This window comes from Aspergillus puulaauensis, chromosome 5, assembly GCF_016861865.1.
Source record: "Aspergillus puulaauensis MK2 DNA, chromosome 5, nearly complete sequence".
NCBI lineage: Eukaryota > Fungi > Ascomycota > Eurotiomycetes > Eurotiales > Aspergillaceae > Aspergillus > Aspergillus puulaauensis.
In genome coordinates, this window is record NC_054861.1 from 1,242,058 (window position 1) to 1,264,557 (window position 22,500).

Below are 22,500 nucleotides of genomic sequence, written 5' to 3' on the forward strand. Positions count from 1 at the left end.
TGCATCTGGATGTCCAGGTCTTCTATAACTCATTTTTAGCTACTTGCTTCCTAAGGTGTCTGCAACAGTCATGCAGATGCCAACTTTCCCTGGCATCTACAAACACGAAGCCATTTCATCGAGGCAACGTTCAACCTAGCGCCGTCGAATCCGACATCTTGCAATATGAAGGCGAATCAAAACATGTACTGACGCCTTTCATGACATTAATCCCTTAGCACTATGCATGCCATAGGATGAACACCGCGTTAACCAGACCGATTGGGTAAGGTCCATAAGCAGCGGCCCGCGAACCCTGAGACGTCGCCTGATTCCTGGTGACACGAATACAGTTACTCAGATGCGCAAGGAGGCCCTCGCACATCAGAAGATACCATGATATCGATGAACTTTAGGCGATATCCGAATTGCTACCCTCGAGGTAGCTCAGAGAACCGTCAAGCTCAGGGTTTCATCGTCGACACTGAGTCAAGCAGTGCGACCGCCATATTGAAATCAGACCTATAAAATAACTAAAGGCCGTTGTTAGCCTGATTCAACAACTTTCAAAAAGAGTGCCGCGGCGAAGAAAAATAATCAATCAGGTCAAGTGTAGAAGGTCAACACGCAATCTCACAACAATGCGGAGATTGTCAGAATTGCAGAATTCTTGAAAGGATCATCATTGAAAAAGAAGAAAATTCAAGTAAAATGTACTCTGTACTAACTTACCATTAGTTCATCAGACGCGCCCGGCAATAGGTCGGGGGTTGTCCAATCCGTCAGTATTTGTTGTGGGGAGAAGAGAAAAAGTTGTGCGAGACTTAAAAGCAATAGCCTCATCACGTGCCAGCTGTATACTCGAATCCTCTCCAGAATCCAGACGCCAGCATCACGTCAATCAAAGTCTAGATTCACCCCAAATCTGCTCACTGTCTTGTTGTCCCCGCTTTTGCCACATCAATTAGCTCATTCATCCGACCACAACGCTTCCCATTCCAATGGCAGATTCTCCTGGTTCCCCCCTCTCCTCCGTTGCCGACGACGATGTGTCGGATCGCGAAGAGACCAAGCAGGGCGTCTCAACCCCAACATCCAACATGCCTCCCTCAAAGCGTCGCCGCACCGGTATAGCCTCTTGGGACCGTAATACACCCGTATCGACATCCTTCCAGGATGAGCTGCCTCCGCCTCCATCCCCCTCGTCCTCAATATCGTCCGATACGTCCGGCGAAATTCCCAACTCACCCAACACGCTGTCTCTCATAGGGGCAAACCAGGACGAGGACTACAGCGGCCAATGCAATGACCAGGTCACCGTGTGTCGATGGGAGGGATGCGATTTTAAAGATCTCGGAAATATGGACGACTTGGTCCAACACATTCACAACGAGCATGTCGGTAGCCGACAGAAGAAATACTCCTGCGAATGGTCCGACTGTCCTCGGAAAGGCCAAACACACGCCAGCGGCTACGCACTCCGCGCGCACATGAGAAGCCATACAAGGGAAAAGCCCTTTTACTGCGCGCTCCCTGGTAAGGTTCCCTTTTCCACCCTTCCCCCTCCCTACCTTGCCTGCTTGCTTGCCCCTGCCAGTTGGTTCGCGTAACAATAAGGCAGTTTGACTAACGACAATGCTCGCAACCTCAACAGAATGTGATCGCAGTTTCACCCGCTCCGATGCCCTCGCAAAGCACATGAGAACAGTACACGAAACAGAAGCCCTGCGCCCGTCTGACCCCGTCCCGAAACGTCATGATCTCCTCTCCGCCGCAGGAACGCCGGTCGGCACTCCAGCTAGCAAGCTCCAACGCATCAAGTTGAAGCTGTCGCACCCACCCAGAGATGACTCGGAGCAATACAGCGAAAGCGTCAACGACGACACCGCCGGGACGGAAGACCTCGACGAGTTCGAAGTTCCCGAGTTCAGCTCCGACACCGGTTTCGACGAGCATGAACTCGAGATGAACCCACACCAGCTGTACAGGCTTCTCCGCCGTCAAATTCACTGGGCCGAAAAGGAGGGGGTAGATCTACGAGGCGACTGGGATAAAATCAGACCGAAGAGGAAACAGGCTTGGTTAGAAAAAGAATCTATATTCGATGACTTGATGGATGCTGAAGTCAGGCTCCTCAGCTCGCTCGTTGGCAACGAGGGCGCCACGGCTCCTCCTGCCAACACTGGTGCTGCTCCTGATGCTGCTGCTTCAGCGAACGGGGTGGCTGAGAAACAACCATCACCCCCGATAGAGGCGTCGGGCAACGGAGAGCATAATGGGGAGCCTATCGCGACGTGAACATGCAACCGCACATGCGTTGTTTGTTTCTTCTACTTTCTGCTTCTCCCTAAATCAGGGACCGTATCAAGCGGCTTCTTTCCACAAGTTCTATTTGTTATTATTTCTCTACTATGTATTAAGATGGCGGGTTCAATGACGGTTCAAGTCTTTGCTCATATTTTTTTTATCCATCCTTTGTTCACCATTCTGGCGCTAGTTACTTTTCCACACTTGCGAGACCCAACTAAAGCAAAGCATACAAGCTTCACTTAATTATTTACTACAGAGTACAGTACAGCAAGTAAAAGTTTCGACTCATGGATGTATTCTCAACACTTTCCATCAATTATATAAGATCAGAAGAAAAGAGCAACCTGGTAGCCAGCCACCCATTCACTCGACTTCAATCATCCATGGTATAAAATCATAAAAGCTGGATGTTGGTAGAAAATAGAAACGAGGTCTAACGACATTTCAACATATCATCCCATAATAGGCAAATGGATCATCCCCGTAACAGTAGTAGGATACATGAAGGTCCACATACACCCCAACGCCAGCGCAGAAGGGGGCAAAGCGGATCTAGATGAATAAGGTGGGAAATACAGCTGAACCCGGTTCGTTCCAAATATAAGGTAAAAAGACAAAGAGCCAAAAGAAATATTGGAAATAAAAAAACAAAGTATCTCATGCAACATCGTATCAAGTCCACCATCGGGAGACCGGCGTTCAAAACAGTTTCCTGAGGTGGACCACACCAGACGCCGTCGCCATGCTTTCCCAAGTATGCATAAATGAGGAAGAACAGGAAAAGGGAGTAAATGGGAGAAAGTGGGAAGGGGGGAATGGGAAAATGTTTAAACAGATTTAGAAACAGCGCTTTTTGATGCATATCGAGGGAGTTCTCTAGTCCCCGTTCGAAGAGACCTTGGCTGCGGCCGCTTTTTTGTGAACATCAATTAGTTTGTGGTACATTTCCTGGAGCTTGGCTCCTCCTGCGTCTTTATTCGGCCAGTAGTGAGCCGAAACATAGTGCCTGTTCATGAGGTATTAGATCTAGATTGGCCAAGAAAAAAAAATAGATGCAAAGTTCAACATACCATAATCGAGTTTCAAGGGAGGAGAGAGAAGCTGAATTCTCTCCCCCAAGGTTGCTGATGATGAAGTCACCGATCTTGTTGAGCAGGCGTCTAAGCTCAGTCGCGCGTTCCTGCTTGTTGGGGAAACTGTCTTTGGTGACATCTGCGACCTTTTTGAGATCATCACGGATCGGCTTGAAGAACCGACGTGACATGTCCTCTTTGCTCTGGGAATGGCCATTTTCACTGTTCTTGCGACGACGAACATCTTCACTCGAGGCATCGGACGGTCTGTGTCGACGTTCATGCTCGTGGACAGACCTTGCACGAGAATCGCGGTTCGGCGTATTGTGCCGCTCCATGCTCTCTCGGCCACCATGGGTGTGGGAGCGATGATGGCGTGTTCGATCCTGCTCTCGGTGCCCCTTACGTTGAAGAGAAGGCGCAGGAGACGCTGAAACACTAGCTTGCGGGCGAGAATGACCTTTCCGGACACTGCGATGATGGTTTTCCACGACTCGCTTCGCAGTGGTGCTCGGCCCGTTGCTAGCCTTATCCCTAAGGATAGACAGAAGATAATCGGCTCGTCGAACAAGGTGGACAGCGCCAGGCGATTTTGTGGACTTGTCGTCTGCGTTCAACCGCTCCGTCTTGCGCTCAACACGATGTTCTTCCAGGAAGAACTTCTCTCCCAGTCCGAGGTCGGGGTCGTCCCGAATCTGCATCCAAGCACCATACCCATGGCGCGAAATACCAACGCAGAGCATCCCATCTTCTTTGGCACCCCATGGGCACGAATAATCAGGTGCTTTCGTTGCTTCTGGAACGCGAAAGTTCCTAAAATCAGGTAACGCGAGCGTTGCTTCCTTTAGTACCCGCATCTCCGCGGGACGCTCAACAATGGTGTATGCATTGAGGCGCTTGACACCATTGAGGTCAAACAAAACTGCCTTCCTCTCTTTCTTGGTGAGAACTTTGCCAGCGTTTTCGAGAGCTTCTAATCGCGCCACGTCCTCCCGAACCAAAGCCGCTGCCTTGTCGGTTATCTCACGGAGTGCGCCCTTGACGGTATCCCTATCGCGTTCTGTTAGACGGGCTTCACGAATAACCTCCTCCTCTCGATCATCAACGTCACCATAGCGTAGGAAGGCCCGGAGGAGGTGACGATACTCTTTCTCCACAAGTGGACGCTTTGGGTCTGCCTGCACATGTGAATCCGAATCATCATCATCTCCATCATTCATGCTAACCTGCACTCGTGCTTGACGTTTGGCCTTTCTTTCCGCGCGGGTGTCCCGTTCGTCCCCTGCAATAGCACGCTTGCGTGGTCGGTTCTGCTCGATCATATCTTCCAAGTATCTTTCGTCCGCTTTCTTCTTTTCCTCGGCTTTTAGCTCTTCAAGCTGGTCCTTGGGAATGATATCATCCCAGGTAAGGTCGTCGACCTTGATATCAACGTAATCAAACGCTTTAAGGAACTCTTCACCACCATCCGCTTGAATACCTTCAGCCTGTTCTGTTTGGTGTAATTCGGCATTCGCAAGTACTGAATCAATGTCAAGCTGCTCCAATTTCTCCTGGTTGCCGGTTTGCTCGAACATTCTCTGCCCACGGCGCTTGAGAATTCGGGAGATATCATCGGTAGAATTGGGTTCGCCAAGAGTGACACCTCCCCGCGCCATTCTATTTTGAATTTCAGACGCTTCTTTATCTGTAACACCTCTTTGAATCGTGATAAACTCAAGAAGAAGTTTGTTACGTGCTCTCTCGATCACTTCCTCTTCAACTGTGTCCTTAGACACCAAACGATACACGCTGACAGGCCTAGTTTGGCCAATACGGTGTGCTCTTGCCATGGCTTGAAGGTCAGCCTGGGGGTTCCAATCAGAGTCAAAGAGAACCACGGTATCTGCAGTCATGAGGTTGATTCCGAGACCACCTGCTCGTGTGGACAAAATGAATGCAAAATCGCTGCTATCAGGAGCGTTATAATGCTCAATGGCAAGACGGCGTGAGGCTGAGGGTATTGTCCCATCAAGGCGCTGATATTTGTAGCCACGGAACTCCATGTAGTCTCCCAAGAGATCGAGCATCTTCACCATTTGACTAAAGATTAAAACACGGTGCCCATCCTTCTTCAGTTTGGTTAGAAGCTGATCAAGAAGCATCATTTTTCCACTGCTGGTTATCAAAGCTCGCAATACATCCTCCCGGCGAGTGCTTCCCTCAAGAATTTTGGCTTCCGCGTTAGGAAACATAAATGGATGATTACTTGCTTTCTTCAATTCCATCATGATGTTTAGGAGTGACTGCTTTTGCCCTTTCGTGCCTTCATTCAGCGCGGCGTAGTTTTTGGTGAGAATGTTTTTGTAGTACTCCAACTGGACGTCGGAGAGTTCAACACGGATGATTTTCTCTGTCTTGGGCGGAAGATCAGATTCTACTTTGGTTTTCGTTCGGCGTAACATAAATGGCGAAATCGCCTTCGTCAGCTCGGCAAGTTTCTCGGACGCAGCCTCAGAATTCAAATCCATATCCGCATCAACTTCGACCATGGCAGGATTTAAGAAATCCAAGAGTGCAGAGAGCTCGGCTAGGTTATTTTGAATGGGCGTGCCGGTGATCAGGAGGCGGGCGGGTGAGTTGAATTCGAGAAGTTTGATATATAGTTGAGACTCTCGGTTTTTCAGTCGGTGAGCCTCATCCACTGCCATGAATTGCCAGTTGAATTGGCTGAGGAATGATGAGTCCACCAGAACATACTCGTAGGTGGTCAGGAGCACGTTGAATTTCGGCCGTCGAGGGTTACCGTCCACCATGAGCTCATGTTCTTTGAGAACGTTGCGAGAGGCTTCGTTTCCGTTATAGACAACGTAATTCAAATCCGGCGACCAGTTATCGAACGTCTCAGCCCAGGACGGCATTGTAGATAGAGGGACGACTACCACAAAGGGGCCTTGCTGACGTCGAACATGACGCATCCAACTGATAAATGCGACTGTTTGTACGGTTTTACCTAAGCCCATCTCATCTGCAAGGACAACATTGCGATTTTTCACCCAGTTGAATGCCATGAAATTGACACCTTTGACTTGAAACTCCTTAAGTTGGCCATTCTGTAAGAAGCTCGGTGTTCCCTTGATGGGTTCGAAGGGTTTGCGACTAGTCGGGCTCGACTCCTTTTTATCTGAGACCGGTGGCCGCGAGGAACGGTCTAGGAAACGGTCGATCTCGCGTTGAGCAATATGACTAACCAACTCTTCACCCTCCCATGTACAAGAGTCATAGAAAAGGCGTTTCCATTTCACCAAATATTCTGTGCCATCTTCCCCTTCGCGCATGCTGATAACTCGTTCCACGAACTTATGATCCTCAATGGCATCCACATCCCTTTCACGGTCGAGATTCCATTTCTCTCGATCCTCGGGCGGTACGCCCTCGTCATAATTCAGACGTAAGTCTTCGGCAAGAATTTTCCGGACATAATTGTCAAGACGGCGTAAACTCCGACAGTTGGCCAAGGTTTCAGTTGTCTCCCACGTCGCGTGGTAGTGGGACTTTTCTTGCCATTTGATGCAAAATTCGAACTGATGACGATCAACATCCGGGTCACTGGGATCGACGCCCTCCTTGGGACGATGATTGAGTACGATGTCTATTGCTGGCCGGTCATCTTCCACTGCGTTGGCCCAATAATTCGGCGTTAAATCTTCCACATCATCCTCGAACATTGAATCATCATCATCCTCGTTATAGTTTGAAACCCTAGCAGCATTTCTCGTCGAGAAACGAACCTCGGCATGAGAAGGAACATTATTCGCAGATGCTTGGAGTAGCCGCCGACGTTTTGCCTTGCTTGTACGAGCACGAGTACCCCCATATTCATCGCTATCGGAATCGTCAGAGAAGGTTGACTGGGTCGCAGAACGTGAGGGGAGTTTGGAAGATAGATGTGACGGGATAGCGCGTCGACGCTTAGAACGAGGTGCCACGTCATCAGACTCTGAGTCGGAAGATTCAGTTATTCTGCGCGTCGTACGAGCTCGCCCGCTTCGACGAAGCCCGTATAAGTCAGGATTCTGTCGAATGAGGTCCGCATCATCGACAGAGGGCGATTTGCGCTTCGTGCCCCGTGTTGGTTCGGGTGAGGAAGAATTTTCAGCAACGGATAGACTGCTAGCTTTCACGCCATTTTCCATCCCAGATTCATCATCTTCTCCCTCTGCATCGGGAGAATCGGAATTATACGAGTCGTCTGCGGGATCTGGATCGGCGGAGGACACGGAGGCAGCGTCATCATCTTCGAGGGAATGAGGGACAGCGCTCCCATAGTCATTTGCTGGTGACTCGTCTTTGAATCCGGTAGCATCGGCGACGGGTGACACCGAATACCCGTTGGTGAAGGCACTTGTGACCCCGGGTTCGGAGGTAGATGGGATCACCATGCTAGTTGCTATGGATGAAGAGCATCAGCATTGTAGCTCAACACAAGCCTAGGGAGGGTCATAAGACACAGGGAACTGTAGAGCAAGGATATGCGACCCAGTTTAAGTGCATTAGAAGCTACAAAACCGGGAGAATGAGATAGGAGATGAAGATAGGATGGATTGACATGATTTTGATGATGGGTTAGATGAGACGCGACGGGACGGGCACAGGGGAAAAACGGCGATTATGGCAGGCAAAGCAAGAGCAAAACCAGATCCAGCAAGAGATATATATGTAAATTTCGACTTGACAGGGTCTACTCGACCCTAAGTCCAAGAAACGTCGAGGAATCCTCAAATCTCAAGTGGGTCGAGACAGTAGAGATGTACTCAAGCGGCAGCACCAGAACACGCCGAAGACGACAATGAAATAGGAATAAATACTTACAATCCATAGCTTGGTGACCCCGGATCACCGCAAAATAAGGGAAAGAATTGTGAAAAAAATAAAAAGAAAGGTGGGGGAAGGGGAGGGGGTAGATAGGATGAGATGGTGGAGAGCAGCAAAGGAATGATGGGAGGCCGCTGAGAATATGATGAGGGAGTGTTAGAGGGAAGAGAGTTGAACGTCGGGCTGGGGGACGGGCGAGTCACAGTGAAGGGATTGGCTGCTGGCCTGAACCTTCAGGCTGCCAGATTACACCAAGCCCCATTTGGGTTAGCCAATTCACAAGCGAGTTCATTCTTGTGTTAGTGGCGGCTTCTAGTCACGTGTTAAACAGCTCGGATAAATATTAATTCCGTCGAAGTTTTGAAGGTCGGGCGTTCACCAATCAGATTCCAAGCAAATAATAGGACCTGGTGCCTGAGGCATTAGACAGTGCCCACAATCAGCCCGGCATAGATTTCTGTTGCGAGAGCCCCTCCTCGTTGAATCCACGCAACGTCTTCCTCTTTTTAAATCCGGTGGTTGCTGCGCGGATATCTGGCATCGTCAACTTCAGGCCCGCAAATTTGTCGCTGAATAGGCCCTATCCCGCCGGTCCAGTATCCGCATCTGTCGTCTTTGTTCTCTTCTTCCGAGACCCTATATTTTGCTCTGGTTTCTCACATTTGCCTCACGACGCCGCCAACACCATGTCGGACAAGCTTACCCGGTATGAACGCCCCAAACCGACGAGACTGATATCGCAGCTGACATTTTGATTTCTTTTAGTATTGCCATTGTCAGCTCTGACAAAGTGAGTCTTAAATGCCCCGCTAACTATGAGAGAGCGCCATATACTTATACCAACGCGTCCGTTACAGTGCAAACCCAAGGTGAGCGGAAATTTCCAATTCAGTCTAATATTTGGTGCAATGTCGCTAATTCTGCCTGTCTGTACCTATAGAAATGTCGTCAAGAATGCAAAAAGTCCTGCCCCGTCGTCCGCACCGGAAAACTTTGCATTGAGGTCACTCCCGAGTCCAAGATCGCTTTCATCTCCGAGCGCCTGTGTATTGGTTGCGGTATCTGCCCGAAGAAATGCCCGTTCGGTGCCATTCACATCATCAACCTGCCGACCAACTTGGAAAGCCAGGTCACCCATCGTTATTCCGCCAACAGCTTCAAGCTTCACCGTCTACCTATGCCCCGTCCCGGCCAGGTTCTCGGTCTTGTTGGAACAAACGGTATCGGGAAGAGTACGGCTTTGAAGATTCTCAGTGGAAAATTGAAGCCCAACCTCGGACGCTATGAAAACCCCCCGGACTGGGAGGAAATCCTCAAATACTTCCGTGGTTCCGAACTGCAGAGTAGGTCTATTCACTTTTTTACCCTAACTAGAAAACCGTTTCTGACCTCTTTAGACTATTTCACAAAGGTGCTTGAGGACGACCTGAAGGCTGTGGTCAAGCCTCAGTATGTTGACCAGATCCCTCGGGCTGTGAAGGGCCCTACCAAGAACGTTGGAGACCTCATCAAAGCCCGCTCGCAACTGGACAACATGGAGGATACCTTGAACAACCTTGGTATGTCCCGAATCGGCCAAAGAGTTATATCGTTACTAACCGTCCAATACAGAACTTAGACAGGTTCAGAACCGTGATATTGATCACCTTTCTGGAGGAGAGCTTCAGCGATTTGCCATTGGTCTGGTTTGCGTCCAAAAAGCAGATGTGTAGGTGCTTAATCCATGTATGAAAGATGCCTTTGGCGCTGACGAGCCGAATAGCTACATGTTCGACGAGCCGTCCTCATACCTTGATGTGAAGCAGCGTCTCGCCGCCGCCCGCTCTATCCGAGACCTCCTGCGTCCTGACGACTATGTCATTGTTGTTGAGCACGATCTGTCTGTCCTCGATTACCTTTCTGATTTCATTTGCGTGCTGTATGGAAAGCCCGCGGTGTACGGTGTCGTTACCTTGCCAGCTTCCGTGCGTGAAGGTATCAACATTTTCTTGGATGGTCACATCCCAACGGAGAACCTTCGGTTCCGTGAAGACTCTCTCACCTTCCGCCTTACTGAAGCCGGTGACGACTTCATCCTCGACAAGTCTCGTGCGTTCACCTACCCGACCATGGAGAAGACCCTTGGAAACTTCCACTTGAAGGTCGAAGCCGGTGATTTCACTGATTCTGAAATCGTCGTGATGATGGGCGAGAATGGAACTGGAAAGACTACATTCTGTAGATTGCTTGCGGGTGCCGAGAAGCCTGACGGAAACGTTACGATTCCTCGCATGAACATTAGCATGAAGCCCCAGAAAATCACCCCCAAGTTCCAGGGAACTGTCCGTCAACTCTTCTTCAAGAAAATCAAGGCTGCTTTCTTGTCGCCGCAGTTTCAGACCGACGTTTACAAGCCTCTTAAGATTGATGACTTCATTGATCAGGAAGTCCAGAACTTGTCCGGTGGTGAACTGCAGCGTGTCGCCATTGTGTTGGCTCTTGGAATGCCTGCTGATATCTACCTCATTGACGAGCCCAGCGCCTACCTCGACTCTGAACAGCGTATCGTGGCAGCCAAGGTCATCAAGCGTTTCATCATGCACACTAAGAAGACTGCGTTTATTGTCGAGCACGATTTCATCATGGCTACTTACCTTGCTGATCGTGTCATTGTGTTCGATGGTAAGCCATCTTTTGATGCGCGCGCCAATATTCCTGAGTCACTGGTTACTGGGTGCAACAGATTCTTGAGGAGTCTTGACGTTACTTTCCGTCGTGACCCCAACAGCTACCGTCCTCGTATCAACAAGTATAACAGTCAAATGGACCAAGAGCAGAAATTGAGTGGTAACTACGTAAGTTGAAATGTTCTTTTGATCCCCAACAATTATGCTAACACTACATTCCCACAGTACTTCCTGGAGGAGGAGAAATGAAGAGGGCATCCCAAAGAGAAATGACCGCGAGCCTCACAGGCGTGACGGCCGCGACTCCAACCAGCGACGTCATCGTCGCAGGCACAGGAGAATCCTTCGGTTAGGAGCGTTCTTCGGCGTTACCAAGGCATCAGCGGCTCAGATAAAGCGGTGGCCCCGTCGCGGCGTTGAGGTTTGCAGTGATGCGGAGGAAGTGTCCGAGGAGAATGATGAAGAGGACGACGTCATGGCGACAAGTATAGGTCAACTCGAAGCAGTAGTGTGGTTCCTCTACTCCCATTGAGTAGGCGGCTAGCCCATGCGTGCCTCAACTCCAGATATGATCTATCCCCAAGGAAAAGCCGACCGTCACTCATCATCAACCCCTCTTACCGCCCCTTCGCAGATGCCTATGTCAAGCAACATTCGATTCTCGAACTAGCATAGTTTCCCCAGTGGCAGTAACTGAAAGACACTGGGGGTTTTTTTTTCTTACTTGTTCTATATCAGGCATGGGTCTTGTTATTTCATGGGTAACGGTTTTCTTTTTTTCTCGGTTGGCATGATTGAGACCACTGGAGTTTGTTGAGCCTTTTCAAAAGTTTCTTCTGACTATTGCACCGCCATATATGGCCACCATTTTCGTTTACTAGTATTCATGATTTTCCTGTCAAGACAAGTAAATACTATTGAAAATTTTATTATCGTACAGTATTGTAGGGTGAACACTTTGTAGTTGTAGAAGAAAAAAGTTCTCTATTCTACCGGATTATTCTATAATATATATAGCCTGGCCAAGATTATGAATGTGCGAGCGAGTGTACTATTATTATTCATACTACAACCTCCAAATTCGCTCGACCAGATAATACAGTGGATGAGCATGCAAGTTGTGATAGATAATTAGTTCATATTTCAAGTTACAGGTAATGGGTTCAGTGATGTTACCAACTGATGTCGCCCATAGCGCCCAAATACACTAATTCCATACTAACACCACACTCATTCCTCTTCAATCTCACCCTCCTCGCTACCAGAGTGCACGGCCTTTTCCTCCTTCGCTTCATCTGCAGCGGTAGGTGTCCGCTCTCGACGCTCTCTATCCTTTCGAGCGCCTTTGCTGCGATCACGGCTATCACGCCTGTAACGCTTAGCTGACCGGCTCGCGATGCTCTCCGTGTCGCTATCGCGTCTACGTCTGCGGTCATTGCTAACAACGCTGCGGGTATCGCCGCCGTAGTCGAGCTCGTCGCGACTGCCGTGTGGGTCACCGCGTGTTCGATAGAGGCGTTCCCGCTCGTCTTCACGATCACGGCGCTCGCGATCGTAGTGGCTGGGAGGGCGACTGCTTCTCTCACGGTCACGATCCCGACGATCCCTGTCGCGGTCGCGCTCGTCCCATCTCTCCCGAACGGGTGACAGACCGCTGGTCTTTCGGTAGGACCGTTCGCGGTCTGCTTGGGCCTTTCGGCGATCGGCTTCGTAAGCGTCTGGTTCGGGGGTCCGACTTTGACGGCTGGAAGGCCCTCGTCGTTCGCCTCGGTATGAGGTGCCGCTGCGGTAATCACGATCACGGTCACGGTCACGGTCACGACGACTGCCCCGATCTCTGTCGCGTGATTCACGGTCTCTTTCTGCGTCTTCTTCTTTCTCCTTTAGGCGGCGAATGACCTTCTCGAAGGCGGTTTGGCGGAGATCGTCTGACTCTAGGGACTTATATTCCTCGTATTTCTCCAGTCTGGGCTTGACCTGGTCCCATGTGTCGGTTGACCGGAGAGCCGGTTCCAGGCGCTTCAGTCGTGAGCGCAGTGCGTCAATAGCACGCCTTTGATGGCGATCTGCGGCATGCTTTTCTTCTTCATTGCGACGGAAGGCCTTTTCTTGAATGCGTTGGAAGATAACCTGAAGGATATCAGGGTCAATATTCGCCGTCCGGCGGTCTGAGAGCACAATGTCATTGAACTCATCGAAGCTGGTTTTGGAAGTAACGTCAAATCGTTTATCCTAAAACGATGTTAGTCTGTTTCAATCAAAGTGATAATGCTGCTACTGTTACACTCACATCAAGGACATCTAAGACATCATTGCGTGGCCCGCGTAGAGACCGCTCTTCCTCTTCAATCACATCCCAGAAGAGATCCAAAGGAGACGAGCCAGAGTGACCAAGGATACCAAGATAACGAGGATCTTCGCGAATCGATGGGTAAATTTTAGACCACTTGCTACCAGCTTTGACAACGCCCTTGGACCTCAATTCCTTGAGCAAGTCGATAAATTGTTCCCGCGCATGGCGTTCCTTTCTGGCCTTCGCCGCTTTCTGCTGCTGACGAGCATCGTTGAAAGCGCGCTCAAGCGACTTGATATGGTTCTCAAACGCGTTCAAAATGTCCGATTTGCTGAGGGTCTTGAACTTATCCTCATTTTGAACTCTCTCGTTTGACTGGATGATGTTTTGAGCCTCGGACCACCTGGTGTAGGGCTCAAGGTCCAAGGACTTTAAGATAGTAACAAGATCATCCATGGCAGCCTTGCGCACAGCAGCTTCCTGTTCAACATGCTCCTTTTTGAGTTCTATGATGTATTCTTCGAAGAGCTGTCGCCGTTCGTTTTCATCGTCGGTCGACCTGAAGATGGTTTCGCCTTCGATGATCGGACGGATCGTCTTCCATCGGCTATAATTCTTGATTTCAGGGTGACGTTTCAACATAGTATTGAAATCTGCTCTGAGCTTAGCGAATCTCTCTTTCGCTCGGTCTTTTTCCTGCAAGCGAACCTCGACCGCATATTTCTCGAAGGCTGCTTTGCGGTCTCTGGGATCCTTGAGAGCGCGATACTGAGCATCTTTGATAATTTCCCGCATGGTTTGTTCCCACGTCCAGTCAGGCTGGACATTGTGGCGCTTGAGCATTTTCATGAATGCTCCCTCAGCTTCTTCCAGAGATGCATAGTCCGGTTCTTGTGTTGCTCCTAGCATGGAACCAGCCGCAATTCCATTGACATCGCCAGCACCAAAACCTCCACGGTTATCGTTGTACCCTCGGTCATAGTCGTCACGATCACGCGTTTGGGGGTAGGAAGAGAATGAGCTAACTCCGCCTGCAACGAAAGTTGGGGCCCTAAGCAGGAATTGATAAGTACAATGTAGAATACGGGACGAGGATGGGATACTTACGCGGCAGGTGGAGGCTGCGCCGCCTGAGCCTGCGCCAACGCATTTTTGTACACCTCTGGCATTTCCCATGTGCTCTGCTTGGTCTCCGAATTAGACCAGTACTTTCGCCCACCCTCGGCGGTATACTCTTTCCACGGCTGATTCGCCAAAGCCCGCTATAAAACAGAGTAAATTGTTAGAAACCTAGATGAATATGCGAATGGGAACCACACTAACCTCGACAGGCGTCATCAACTCGGCGGGTTTCGTCCATTGTGTCGCTTTCGTCTGAACGTTGTAGTAATAGGTTCTCCCTTCAGCAGTGCGGGCTTCCTGCCACAAAGGGGCAGCACCGGCAGGCGCACTCATTGGGTTCATTTTGCAGCTTCAGAGGAAGCTCTCAATGTCGGCGTTGTTCAGATTGCTATCTTGCTCGACGAGGTTCGGGGAAAATCCCTCGGGCTCCGTATGTTTGTCTTGTTTGCACTATTTCCCCGTCCCCAACACCGCGCCGCCTAATGCTAGGTTCCAAAGAACAACCGCCGATTGTCAGTAAATGCATGGTTAGTGCAGTCCATAGTCGGTACTTATATCGAGCTATTTCTGATTATGATTTCTAGGTGGACATGCGACTGCTGCCCCCGCTATGCCTAGTTTCGATGTCCCTGGCGAGTTCTTGAGACATGCTGTTCTAGATACTGTTGTCCCACATGCATCAAACATCGATCTAGAAGCGGCGCTGACATCTGCGCTCGAAGAGGGTGCAGAAGATCTACCGTCTGTCCTTTCATATATACCCCAGCGGTCCATTTTGTTCTTTGGTAAGCTATTATCTGGTATCCTCACCGAGCTTTATCTCTTACTCATATACAGCCTGATATAGATGAATTCTGCACCGCCCGCGTTGTCCTTAGACTCTCCAATTGCTCCCAAAGCAGCTTAAAATCACATCTCCAGAACCTCGATATCCGCGTCGATGTCTTTGCCATTGACCCTGCGGAGGCTGTCGCGGAAAACCCAACGCCCACGCGGGACCTTATCTTCTCAGGGGTTGTAGACACGCAGGCAGATCCGCTGGTCGTTGTAAACGAGTTTGAAGGTGAATCCGGAGAAGGAAACCATATATATGTTATCTGGAACGTTGAGACTTTTCTCAGTAAGATTTCAGCCCTGATGCCCTGGAAGTTGGGCTAATCCTGACTGTTTAGAGCGCCCCCGTATCCGCATTCAACACCCCTCTATAATTTTCATTGCCAACGCCAGCCTTAATCCGGCGGAAACTCGACATGATGCTCGTGAAGACACATACCTACCGTCTCTGGTTCCTGCTTCTACGAATGTGCTGCAACCTCTCACGACAGACTCTGCCTTCGGTCACAAGGACCCTTTCCTTCCAGCTTCTAGGCTTTTGCGCGTCGTGCCCGCGAAATATAGTGAAGACCCTATATACAATGTGCTACAAGAGTCGGGACATCCGACACGGATAGTGCCCGCTGCTAGTGCACGGATACGTTATTCTAGGCTGAATTCGTTTTCCAGTCGACCGACAACCATCGCGAACCTTGATTTCGAAGTTACTCCTTTCTTGAATTGTGAGGTGGTGTTTGACAGGGCAGATCTTCGACTATCGGATGGGTCAATCGAAATACTGACAAATGGGACTGGGCTTGTACCGCCCGTTACATGCCACCCACGAGACGATATAACTTTGATGTACAAGCTGACCCCGGAGTGTGGGCCAGACTCCAGGGATTCGACTACGGTGCTTGTGAGCACGTTGGAAATATCTCTGGAAGCCGTTATTAATGTATCAGAGAACTGTAACCCTCGGATCATGATGCAATGGACGACGAATATCGATTTTTCGCTAGCGCTTAACCCAAATTTTGGTGCTCCAAGCCAGGCCTTACAGCGGACTAACCGACCTACAAGTCTTTCAACTTTACCTAGTCAGGCTGGAACTGTACCTGGAGGAAATCAATCAAACCGAACGTCCTTAAGGGAGCGGGCGTATTCTGCAACAGAAAGTATGGGTGTGACCATGTCTTTTACGGGTCCTCAGACTGTGGACGTCGGGAAGCCTTTCTCCTGGAGCGTTTTCATCGTGAATCGCTCCGCCACACCTCGAAAATTCGCCATGATTGCCATACCTCGACGGAAGGTAGCTAATGCGAGAGGACATGTAGCCCGGCCATCATCTTCGTCAATGACAACTCGTCGTAGTGACCAAGTTGCGGAAGCAGTGACAGACGACAACATCGTTCACGCCATGCAGAAGAGTGTGGCTGGCCAAGAAGCGGATCTTGTTTGCCTGAGCACGGACGTGCGAGTTGGGTAGGTCTTCTCTACGTTCTTATCAATATGACGGATACGGCTAACGACTTTTGTGTTCTAGTCCATTACTGCCTGGAACTTGTTTTGAGACTGATTTAAAGTTCCTCCCTCTGGCACTGGGCTCTTTACGGCTGGAATCAGTACGCCTCATTGATGTAAATACCAACGAAACCACTGATATCAAGGATCTCCCGGATATTTTGTCCCTGGGGCAGAATGCATAGCTTTACGACCAGAAATATGATGACAGTGTGAACTTGGACGGAGATAAATTTAAATCGCTAATACCCTGAGCATACTGGTGTAACGAAATGTAGTACGTATGACTGAAAGTCACCGGTCATACAGTGCAACCATCTGGTACTGTTATCCATAGCATCCACTTGAGCATATATTCTGGGTGGTATGAAGTTTACAGCTGGACGTGGAGATCTGAGCATTGGTTTCATACGAGGTGAATTATTTGCTGCCTACCTTGCCAGTTGGAGACTGAATCAAGATGATATGAATAAAAGTCAGAAAATAGTGAGCACGAACAGTGAAAATGGACTATTCTGGGGTGAAGTGTCAGACTCCTAGCGTAGAAATGGTGGCAGGGCAGAGGCTAAGCGCCCGGAACCTCTTGGAGACAGATGAACGGCGGATCTTGAAAGGTGGGAGGGGGTCATGCACAGAAAGACTCGACCAGACTCTGAGACTTCAGGCGCCAGAGCAGACTCACCATTGATTTATCCATCTCGACACTCCCTCGCATTCAAAAGAGGCTTCTTTGATCGACCTTTTCCCTTGTATAAATTGTGGTCCCTCAATCGTCACTCTGGGCCCAGCCGCACTGGGTCACTCACAGGCATCCACTTCTCGCCTTCACATTTCTTGTCGTGAACTCCCTTTGCGTCATACTGGCGCCGACCGGTTCTTCGACTTGCCTTCGTTCATCTCCTCCACACTTATATCCTTAGTTTCTTCCCGGGGCAGTCTTTACAATGTTTACTGCAACTCGCCGTCGGGTCCTAGATGGTTTGAATAGAAGATACATTTACGGTCGCTTGGTGAGTCGTGTGCCTCGTGTTCCCTCCCTTTTTGATCGCCACTCGCTTTTTCCTTTGCGAACCGGATAAGCGTGGGTCTTCCTCTGAGCAACTGTACTGATTGTATCATCTCTTCTCTGAACAGCCTTTACTTCATACTATTATATTCCTGATCGAGATGGCGGCAGCAACGCGGTTGGCGGCGAAGTTCAACTCCTACTATGCGGAGAAGCCGGTACTGACTACTATGGTCACGAACGCGGTAAGCTTTCCTGGAGCTCTATGACTGGCAGGCACAACCTTTGCGAAAGACACACTATTTGCGAGTTTGGGGGTTCGGATGGGCGAGTGTCTGACACTTGTCGTACTGGCGAATGCTCCAAAGAAAATTTCGGGGCTCGCCTGGTCTTGTGCCCCTTGCAAGCGAAGAAACAGAAGGGCATTTCATCCTCGAGCCCTCTGATCGAGATGCCTATTGTCACCCTGCTGGCCCATGAATTTCGATTGAACGCATAAGCAAATGGCGTGTCTGAAGTGATGGTTGTGTGGCGGTGTCGACTCCTGGCGTTACGTATCCAAAATCAATTTGCTGACGGGGTATAACAGATCCTTGGAGGAGTTGCAGACACTGTTGCCCAATTGATCACAGCATTTAGAACACGAGCAACGGCACCACAGTGTGATGATTTCATTGCGATCGAGATAAATGATTTGGATAAGGAAAAGCCGCCTGCCTTGGGAGAGCTAGGTCATGCTAGCCATGCACCTCCTCCGTTCGACTTCGAACGACTCACTCGGTTCATGTCGTATGGTTTCTTCATGGCTCCAATCCAGTTCAAATGGTTCGGTTTCTTGTCGAGGGTGTTCCCGCTCGCAAAGAAGAACCCGACCGTCTCTGCTATGAAACGGGTTGCTTTCGACCAACTTCTCTTTGCTCCTTTCGGTATGGAAATCAAAAGTCAACAGTAACTAGAAGTAACTAATGGGTTATAGGTTTGGTGTGCTTCTTTTCGTTCATGACGGTTGCTGAAGGTGGTGGGAGACGGGCCTTGACCCGCAAGTTCCAGGACGTTTACCTGCCAACTCTTAAGGCAAACTATGTTCTCTGGCCAGCAGTCCAGATTTTGAACTTCAGGGTAGTTCCTATCCAATTCCAGATCGTAAGTATTGGCTGAAATGTTCTCTTATTTCCCTTGGCTAACAACTCGCGCAGCCGTTTGTCTCCTCGGTTGGTATTGCCTGGACTGCGTACCTCTCCCTCACAAACTCTGCAGAGGAGGAGTAAATCGTCCATGCCTATCACCACTATAGCCTAATTGCGGAGAGGCAATTCGCTTAGTCGGTCAAGGCACTAGACTGGCATGATATAGCGAAAGCCCGCTTCTATTTTATGCTCAAGGCCGACTGACTTGGACTTCGGGTGCGTGAGCACCACCGGTTGGTGCTGCTCGACCCTTTGCATATGGTTTTCCCTGGACTTTCTGATATCTCTGGCTGCTCTTTTCTTCCTAAATGTTGCTTGCTTATCGGGCGTTGTAATTGGATGGGTCATGTTGTCTTGGAGTTGTGATTAGGGGCTTGTCCCAATCATTTATATGGTTCGGACAAGGTCGTGAAGTTTTTACAGATAAATGTTGAATGTTACCATGCAACGAAAGATCAATTACGCCATACTTTTGACCCGACAACGTATGTAAACCCCACCATCATGTGCAGGAGGGCCCTGAGGACGAAAATGGGACGGCTGTTTATAGATCCTTGGAAGGACGGAGCGTGATTGCAGCTCATTACTGCGCTATCCGAGGCTATCGAGAATGCGCAGGCTTAATGTTCATCCCTAGGCATAGAAGCCCGAAGCATTCCGTCATGGCCGTGACATCAGTCCCGCATCAGCCCGAGCCCTCTGTGCCCTTCACCGGGCTGCCCCACCATGCCGCCAAAACAAATGGAAGCTCTTCGATTCCTACCCCGCCACTCACCGTGATACGGTTTCAGCATTTTCTTTCTCTTACGACAGTAAAAGGGTAGTCTAATCTCCTGACACGGGTTATTTATCCCTGGTTTCCCTCCGATTGCTGTCCCTGATCGTCCATCTCTCCCGTTGCACGAGTTCCAACCACAATGTCTCTCACCAGCAAGCTTTCCATCACAGATGTGGATCTCAAGGACAAGCGTGTCCTGATCCGAGTACGTCAATGAGTCTGATATTGAAGCATGCAGTTGACTTGAACACTAACGCGATTACTCTGTAGGTTGACTTCAACGTACCCCTCGACAAGAAGGACAACACCACGATAACCAACCCCCAGCGTATTGTTGGTGCTCTGCCCACGATCAAGTATGCTATCGACAATGGCGCTAAGGCCGTTGTTCTGATGTCCCATCTCGGCCGTCCCGATGGCCACAAGAACCCCAAGTTCAGTTTGAAGCCTGTTGTGCCCAAGTTGAAGGAATTGCTCGGCCGCGACGTTATCTTCACCGATGACTCTGTCGGCAAAGACGTTGAGGAGACCGTCAACAAGGCCTCTGGCGGCCAGGTAATCCTTCTTGAGAACCTGCGCTTCCACGCCGAGGAGGAGGGTAGCTCCAAGGACGAACAGGGCAACAAGATCAAGGCCGACAAGGAAAAGGTTGCTGAGTTCCGTAAGGGACTTACTGCCCTTGGCGATATCTACATCAGTGAGTAGCGGCTTTATCCAGATCAGTATAGATATGGACCAGTAACTGATTGTCATGCAGACGATGCTTTCGGTACTGCCCACCGTGCCCACAGCTCCATGGTCGGTGTCGACCTCCCCCAGAAGGCCTCCGGTTTCCTCGTGAAGAAGGAACTCGAATACTTCGCCAAGGCCCTCGAATCGCCCCAGCGCCCCTTCCTCGCTATCCTTGGAGGCTCCAAGGTCTCTGATAAGATCCAGCTGATCGACAACCTTCTCCCCAAGGTCAACAGCCTGATCATCACCGGTGGTATGGCATTCACCTTCAAGAAGACTCTCGAGGGTGTCAAGATCGGCAACAGCTTGTTCGACCAGCCCGGTAGCGAGATTGTCGGTAAGATCGTGGAGAAGGCCAAGGCCAACAACGTCAAGATCGTTCTCCCCGTCGACTACGTCACCGCTGATAAGTTCGCTGCCGACGCGAAGGTTGGCTACGCCACAGACGAGCAGGGAATCCCTGACGGCTTCATGGGCTTGGATGTTGGCAAGAACAGTGTCGAGTCCTACAAGCAGACCATCGCTGAGTCCAAGACTATCCTCTGGAACGGACCCCCTGGTGTTTTCGAGCTGGAGCCCTTCGCTACCGCTACCAAGGCTACTCTCGACGCTGCTGTGTCGGCTGTCCAGAACGGCGCTACCGTTATCATTGGCGGTGGTGACACAGCTACCGTTGCCGCTAAGTACGGCGCTGAAGATAAGATCAGCCACGTCTCCACTGGCGGTGGTGCCTCTTTGGAGCTCCTCGAGGGCAAGGAACTGCCTGGTGTTTCTGCTCTGTCAAGTAAGTAAATGACTATGCAAAGGAAAGAAAGTATTTCCATTTAGAAACGAGACGATCTATACCGACCATAACCTTGGCGGGTCGGCTACTTTTGCCATGAATCTAATGTACCATGACTTTTCTAAAATAATAAATCAAAATTTTTAAGTACTTCGTTCCTGTTTATGCATATTTCTAATTCAATGTCATTGTTATAGCTACGGGTCCTAGACTATAACGGTGATACGGCATTGTCGACTCATAATTAATTTTGGAATATGGACATTTTCGTAAATTCAGTAAGAAGACCCTAGAGATTTCGTGTAATAAACTAGGCGGCACAATGCAGGCCTTATGCTGCACCGGCATCACTAATGATTATTCCACGACTTCTTTGACCGAATATACTATCTTGGGAGCAGGTAGCGTAGCGAGATTTCGCAACCCCCTTACCCTAATAAACCACTAGATAAACAATGGAAATCATTTCACATTACATAAATAGCCGAGTCTAGGTATGTCGTTTTCATGCATCGCTCTAGAAGCCTGTTCCCCGTTCACAAACTATAAGGTGAATGGACGGACCCGTACGTAGACTGGATTGGGATTTCGGGTGGTAGGTACGAGAAAAGGCATGGTGTATTTAGATTATTATTCTCATTGTCATTGTCACTGTAGTTGCGTTCGAATTAAGACGAGGCGTCGACTTTCTTGAGCTCTTCCCTGTGGTGAGAGATGTGGGTTAGCCAATGAAACACGAAACGTCGAATGCGTGATATATCCATGGGTATAGACAACGAAATATTCGAATAGAGAAGAAAGATTGTGGGGGTATGCATCAGGCTGGGAACTAGGCATGGAATCGGGGGGTGAGGGTGACAAAACGCACTTCAACTGCTTCGAAAAGTCCTCAGCGGCATCATCGTCATCCCAGCTCTCCTCCCACAAGTGAACATTATTCCCGTTCGCGGTTGCCTGCTCTGTCTCGTTCTCTGGCCAGTCTGTAATATTTCATGAAAAGATGATTAGTTATTTCATTCAGAATGGCCGTCTTCGTTCTGAAGGATGAGGGATAGTAAAAGGGCGACTTGTGAATGGCGGGCAGTTCTCACCATCAACAGGGAAATCTTCGAATTCATCATCTTCCTCTAGAACGGTAGGCTTTTGCTGCTGGGGCTGTTCGGAAGCTTCTTGCTTCGTATCCTGAGACTGTGTGTTTGACATTATGGCGGTGGGTGGGTAGGTCGTGAGATGGGAAGTGGGCGGTCTGCAGTTCGGTCGAGTTCTTAGGAGACGACACAGTATATACAGATGTGAACGTAGGGAGTGAGAAACAGGTGAACTGGAAAGGCAAAAGTTGGAGTGCGGAGAACAAGCTGAGGTGCTCAAGGTAGATCTGA

General features: G+C 49.7%; 8 protein-coding genes across 8 annotated transcripts; 5 read left to right on the top strand and 3 right to left on the bottom strand.

The window, feature by feature from the left end:
- Window positions 1-980: 980 nt before the first annotated feature.
- On the top strand, window positions 981-2,277 carry APUU_50484S (C2H2-type zinc finger protein; the record flags this gene model as incomplete). The annotated part of the gene is made up of 2 exons (XM_041705487.1): window positions 981-1,515; window positions 1,634-2,277. 2 exons carry the CDS (start codon window positions 981-983, stop codon window positions 2,275-2,277), a joined length of 1,179 nt encoding a protein of 392 aa, XP_041557967.1.
- Window positions 2,278-3,165: 888 nt separating this feature from the next.
- Window positions 3,166-8,220, bottom strand: APUU_50485A (chromatin-remodeling ATPase CHD1; the record flags this gene model as incomplete). Its single annotated transcript, XM_041705488.1, has 3 exons — window positions 3,166-3,295; window positions 3,360-7,791; window positions 8,214-8,220. 3 exons carry the CDS (start codon window positions 8,218-8,220, stop codon window positions 3,166-3,168), a joined length of 4,569 nt encoding a protein of 1,522 aa, XP_041557968.1.
- Window positions 8,221-8,902: 682 nt separating this feature from the next.
- RLI1 (ATP-binding cassette domain-containing protein) lies at window positions 8,903-11,131 on the top strand (the record flags this gene model as incomplete). The annotated part of the gene is made up of 8 exons (XM_041705489.1): window positions 8,903-8,922; window positions 8,982-9,006; window positions 9,074-9,085; window positions 9,157-9,559; window positions 9,614-9,775; window positions 9,828-9,924; window positions 9,979-11,050; window positions 11,108-11,131. 8 exons carry the CDS (start codon window positions 8,903-8,905, stop codon window positions 11,129-11,131), a joined length of 1,815 nt encoding a protein of 604 aa, XP_041557969.1.
- Window positions 11,132-12,112: 981 nt separating this feature from the next.
- APUU_50487A (snoRNA-splicing protein PRP40) lies at window positions 12,113-14,639 on the bottom strand (the record flags this gene model as incomplete). The annotated part of the gene is made up of 4 exons (XM_041705490.1): window positions 12,113-13,114; window positions 13,173-14,226; window positions 14,283-14,437; window positions 14,499-14,639. The coding sequence occupies 4 exons, from the start codon at window positions 14,637-14,639 to the stop codon at window positions 12,113-12,115; spliced, it is 2,352 nt and encodes a 783-aa protein (XP_041557970.1).
- Window positions 14,640-14,817: 178 nt separating this feature from the next.
- APUU_50488S (TRAPP trafficking subunit Trs65 domain-containing protein) lies at window positions 14,818-16,819 on the top strand (the record flags this gene model as incomplete). Its single annotated transcript, XM_041705491.1, has 5 exons — window positions 14,818-14,824; window positions 14,882-15,082; window positions 15,145-15,417; window positions 15,470-16,595; window positions 16,657-16,819. 5 exons carry the CDS (start codon window positions 14,818-14,820, stop codon window positions 16,817-16,819), a joined length of 1,770 nt encoding a protein of 589 aa, XP_041557971.1.
- Window positions 16,820-17,578: 759 nt separating this feature from the next.
- APUU_50489S (Mpv17/PMP22 family protein) lies at window positions 17,579-18,908 on the top strand (the record flags this gene model as incomplete). The annotated part of the gene is made up of 5 exons (XM_041705492.1): window positions 17,579-17,644; window positions 17,769-17,885; window positions 18,230-18,566; window positions 18,617-18,783; window positions 18,837-18,908. The coding sequence occupies 5 exons, from the start codon at window positions 17,579-17,581 to the stop codon at window positions 18,906-18,908; spliced, it is 759 nt and encodes a 252-aa protein (XP_041557972.1).
- Window positions 18,909-19,744: 836 nt separating this feature from the next.
- On the top strand, window positions 19,745-21,129 carry pgkA (phosphoglycerate kinase pgkA; the record flags this gene model as incomplete). The annotated part of the gene is made up of 3 exons (XM_041705493.1): window positions 19,745-19,810; window positions 19,876-20,302; window positions 20,363-21,129. 3 exons carry the CDS (start codon window positions 19,745-19,747, stop codon window positions 21,127-21,129), a joined length of 1,260 nt encoding a protein of 419 aa, XP_041557973.1.
- A 660-nt stretch (window positions 21,130-21,789) lies between these two features.
- SEM1 (proteasome regulatory particle lid subunit SEM1) lies at window positions 21,790-22,324 on the bottom strand (the record flags this gene model as incomplete). The annotated part of the gene is made up of 3 exons (XM_041705494.1): window positions 21,790-21,823; window positions 21,990-22,101; window positions 22,213-22,324. 3 exons carry the CDS (start codon window positions 22,322-22,324, stop codon window positions 21,790-21,792), a joined length of 258 nt encoding a protein of 85 aa, XP_041557974.1.
- Window positions 22,325-22,500: the final 176 nt, after the last annotated feature.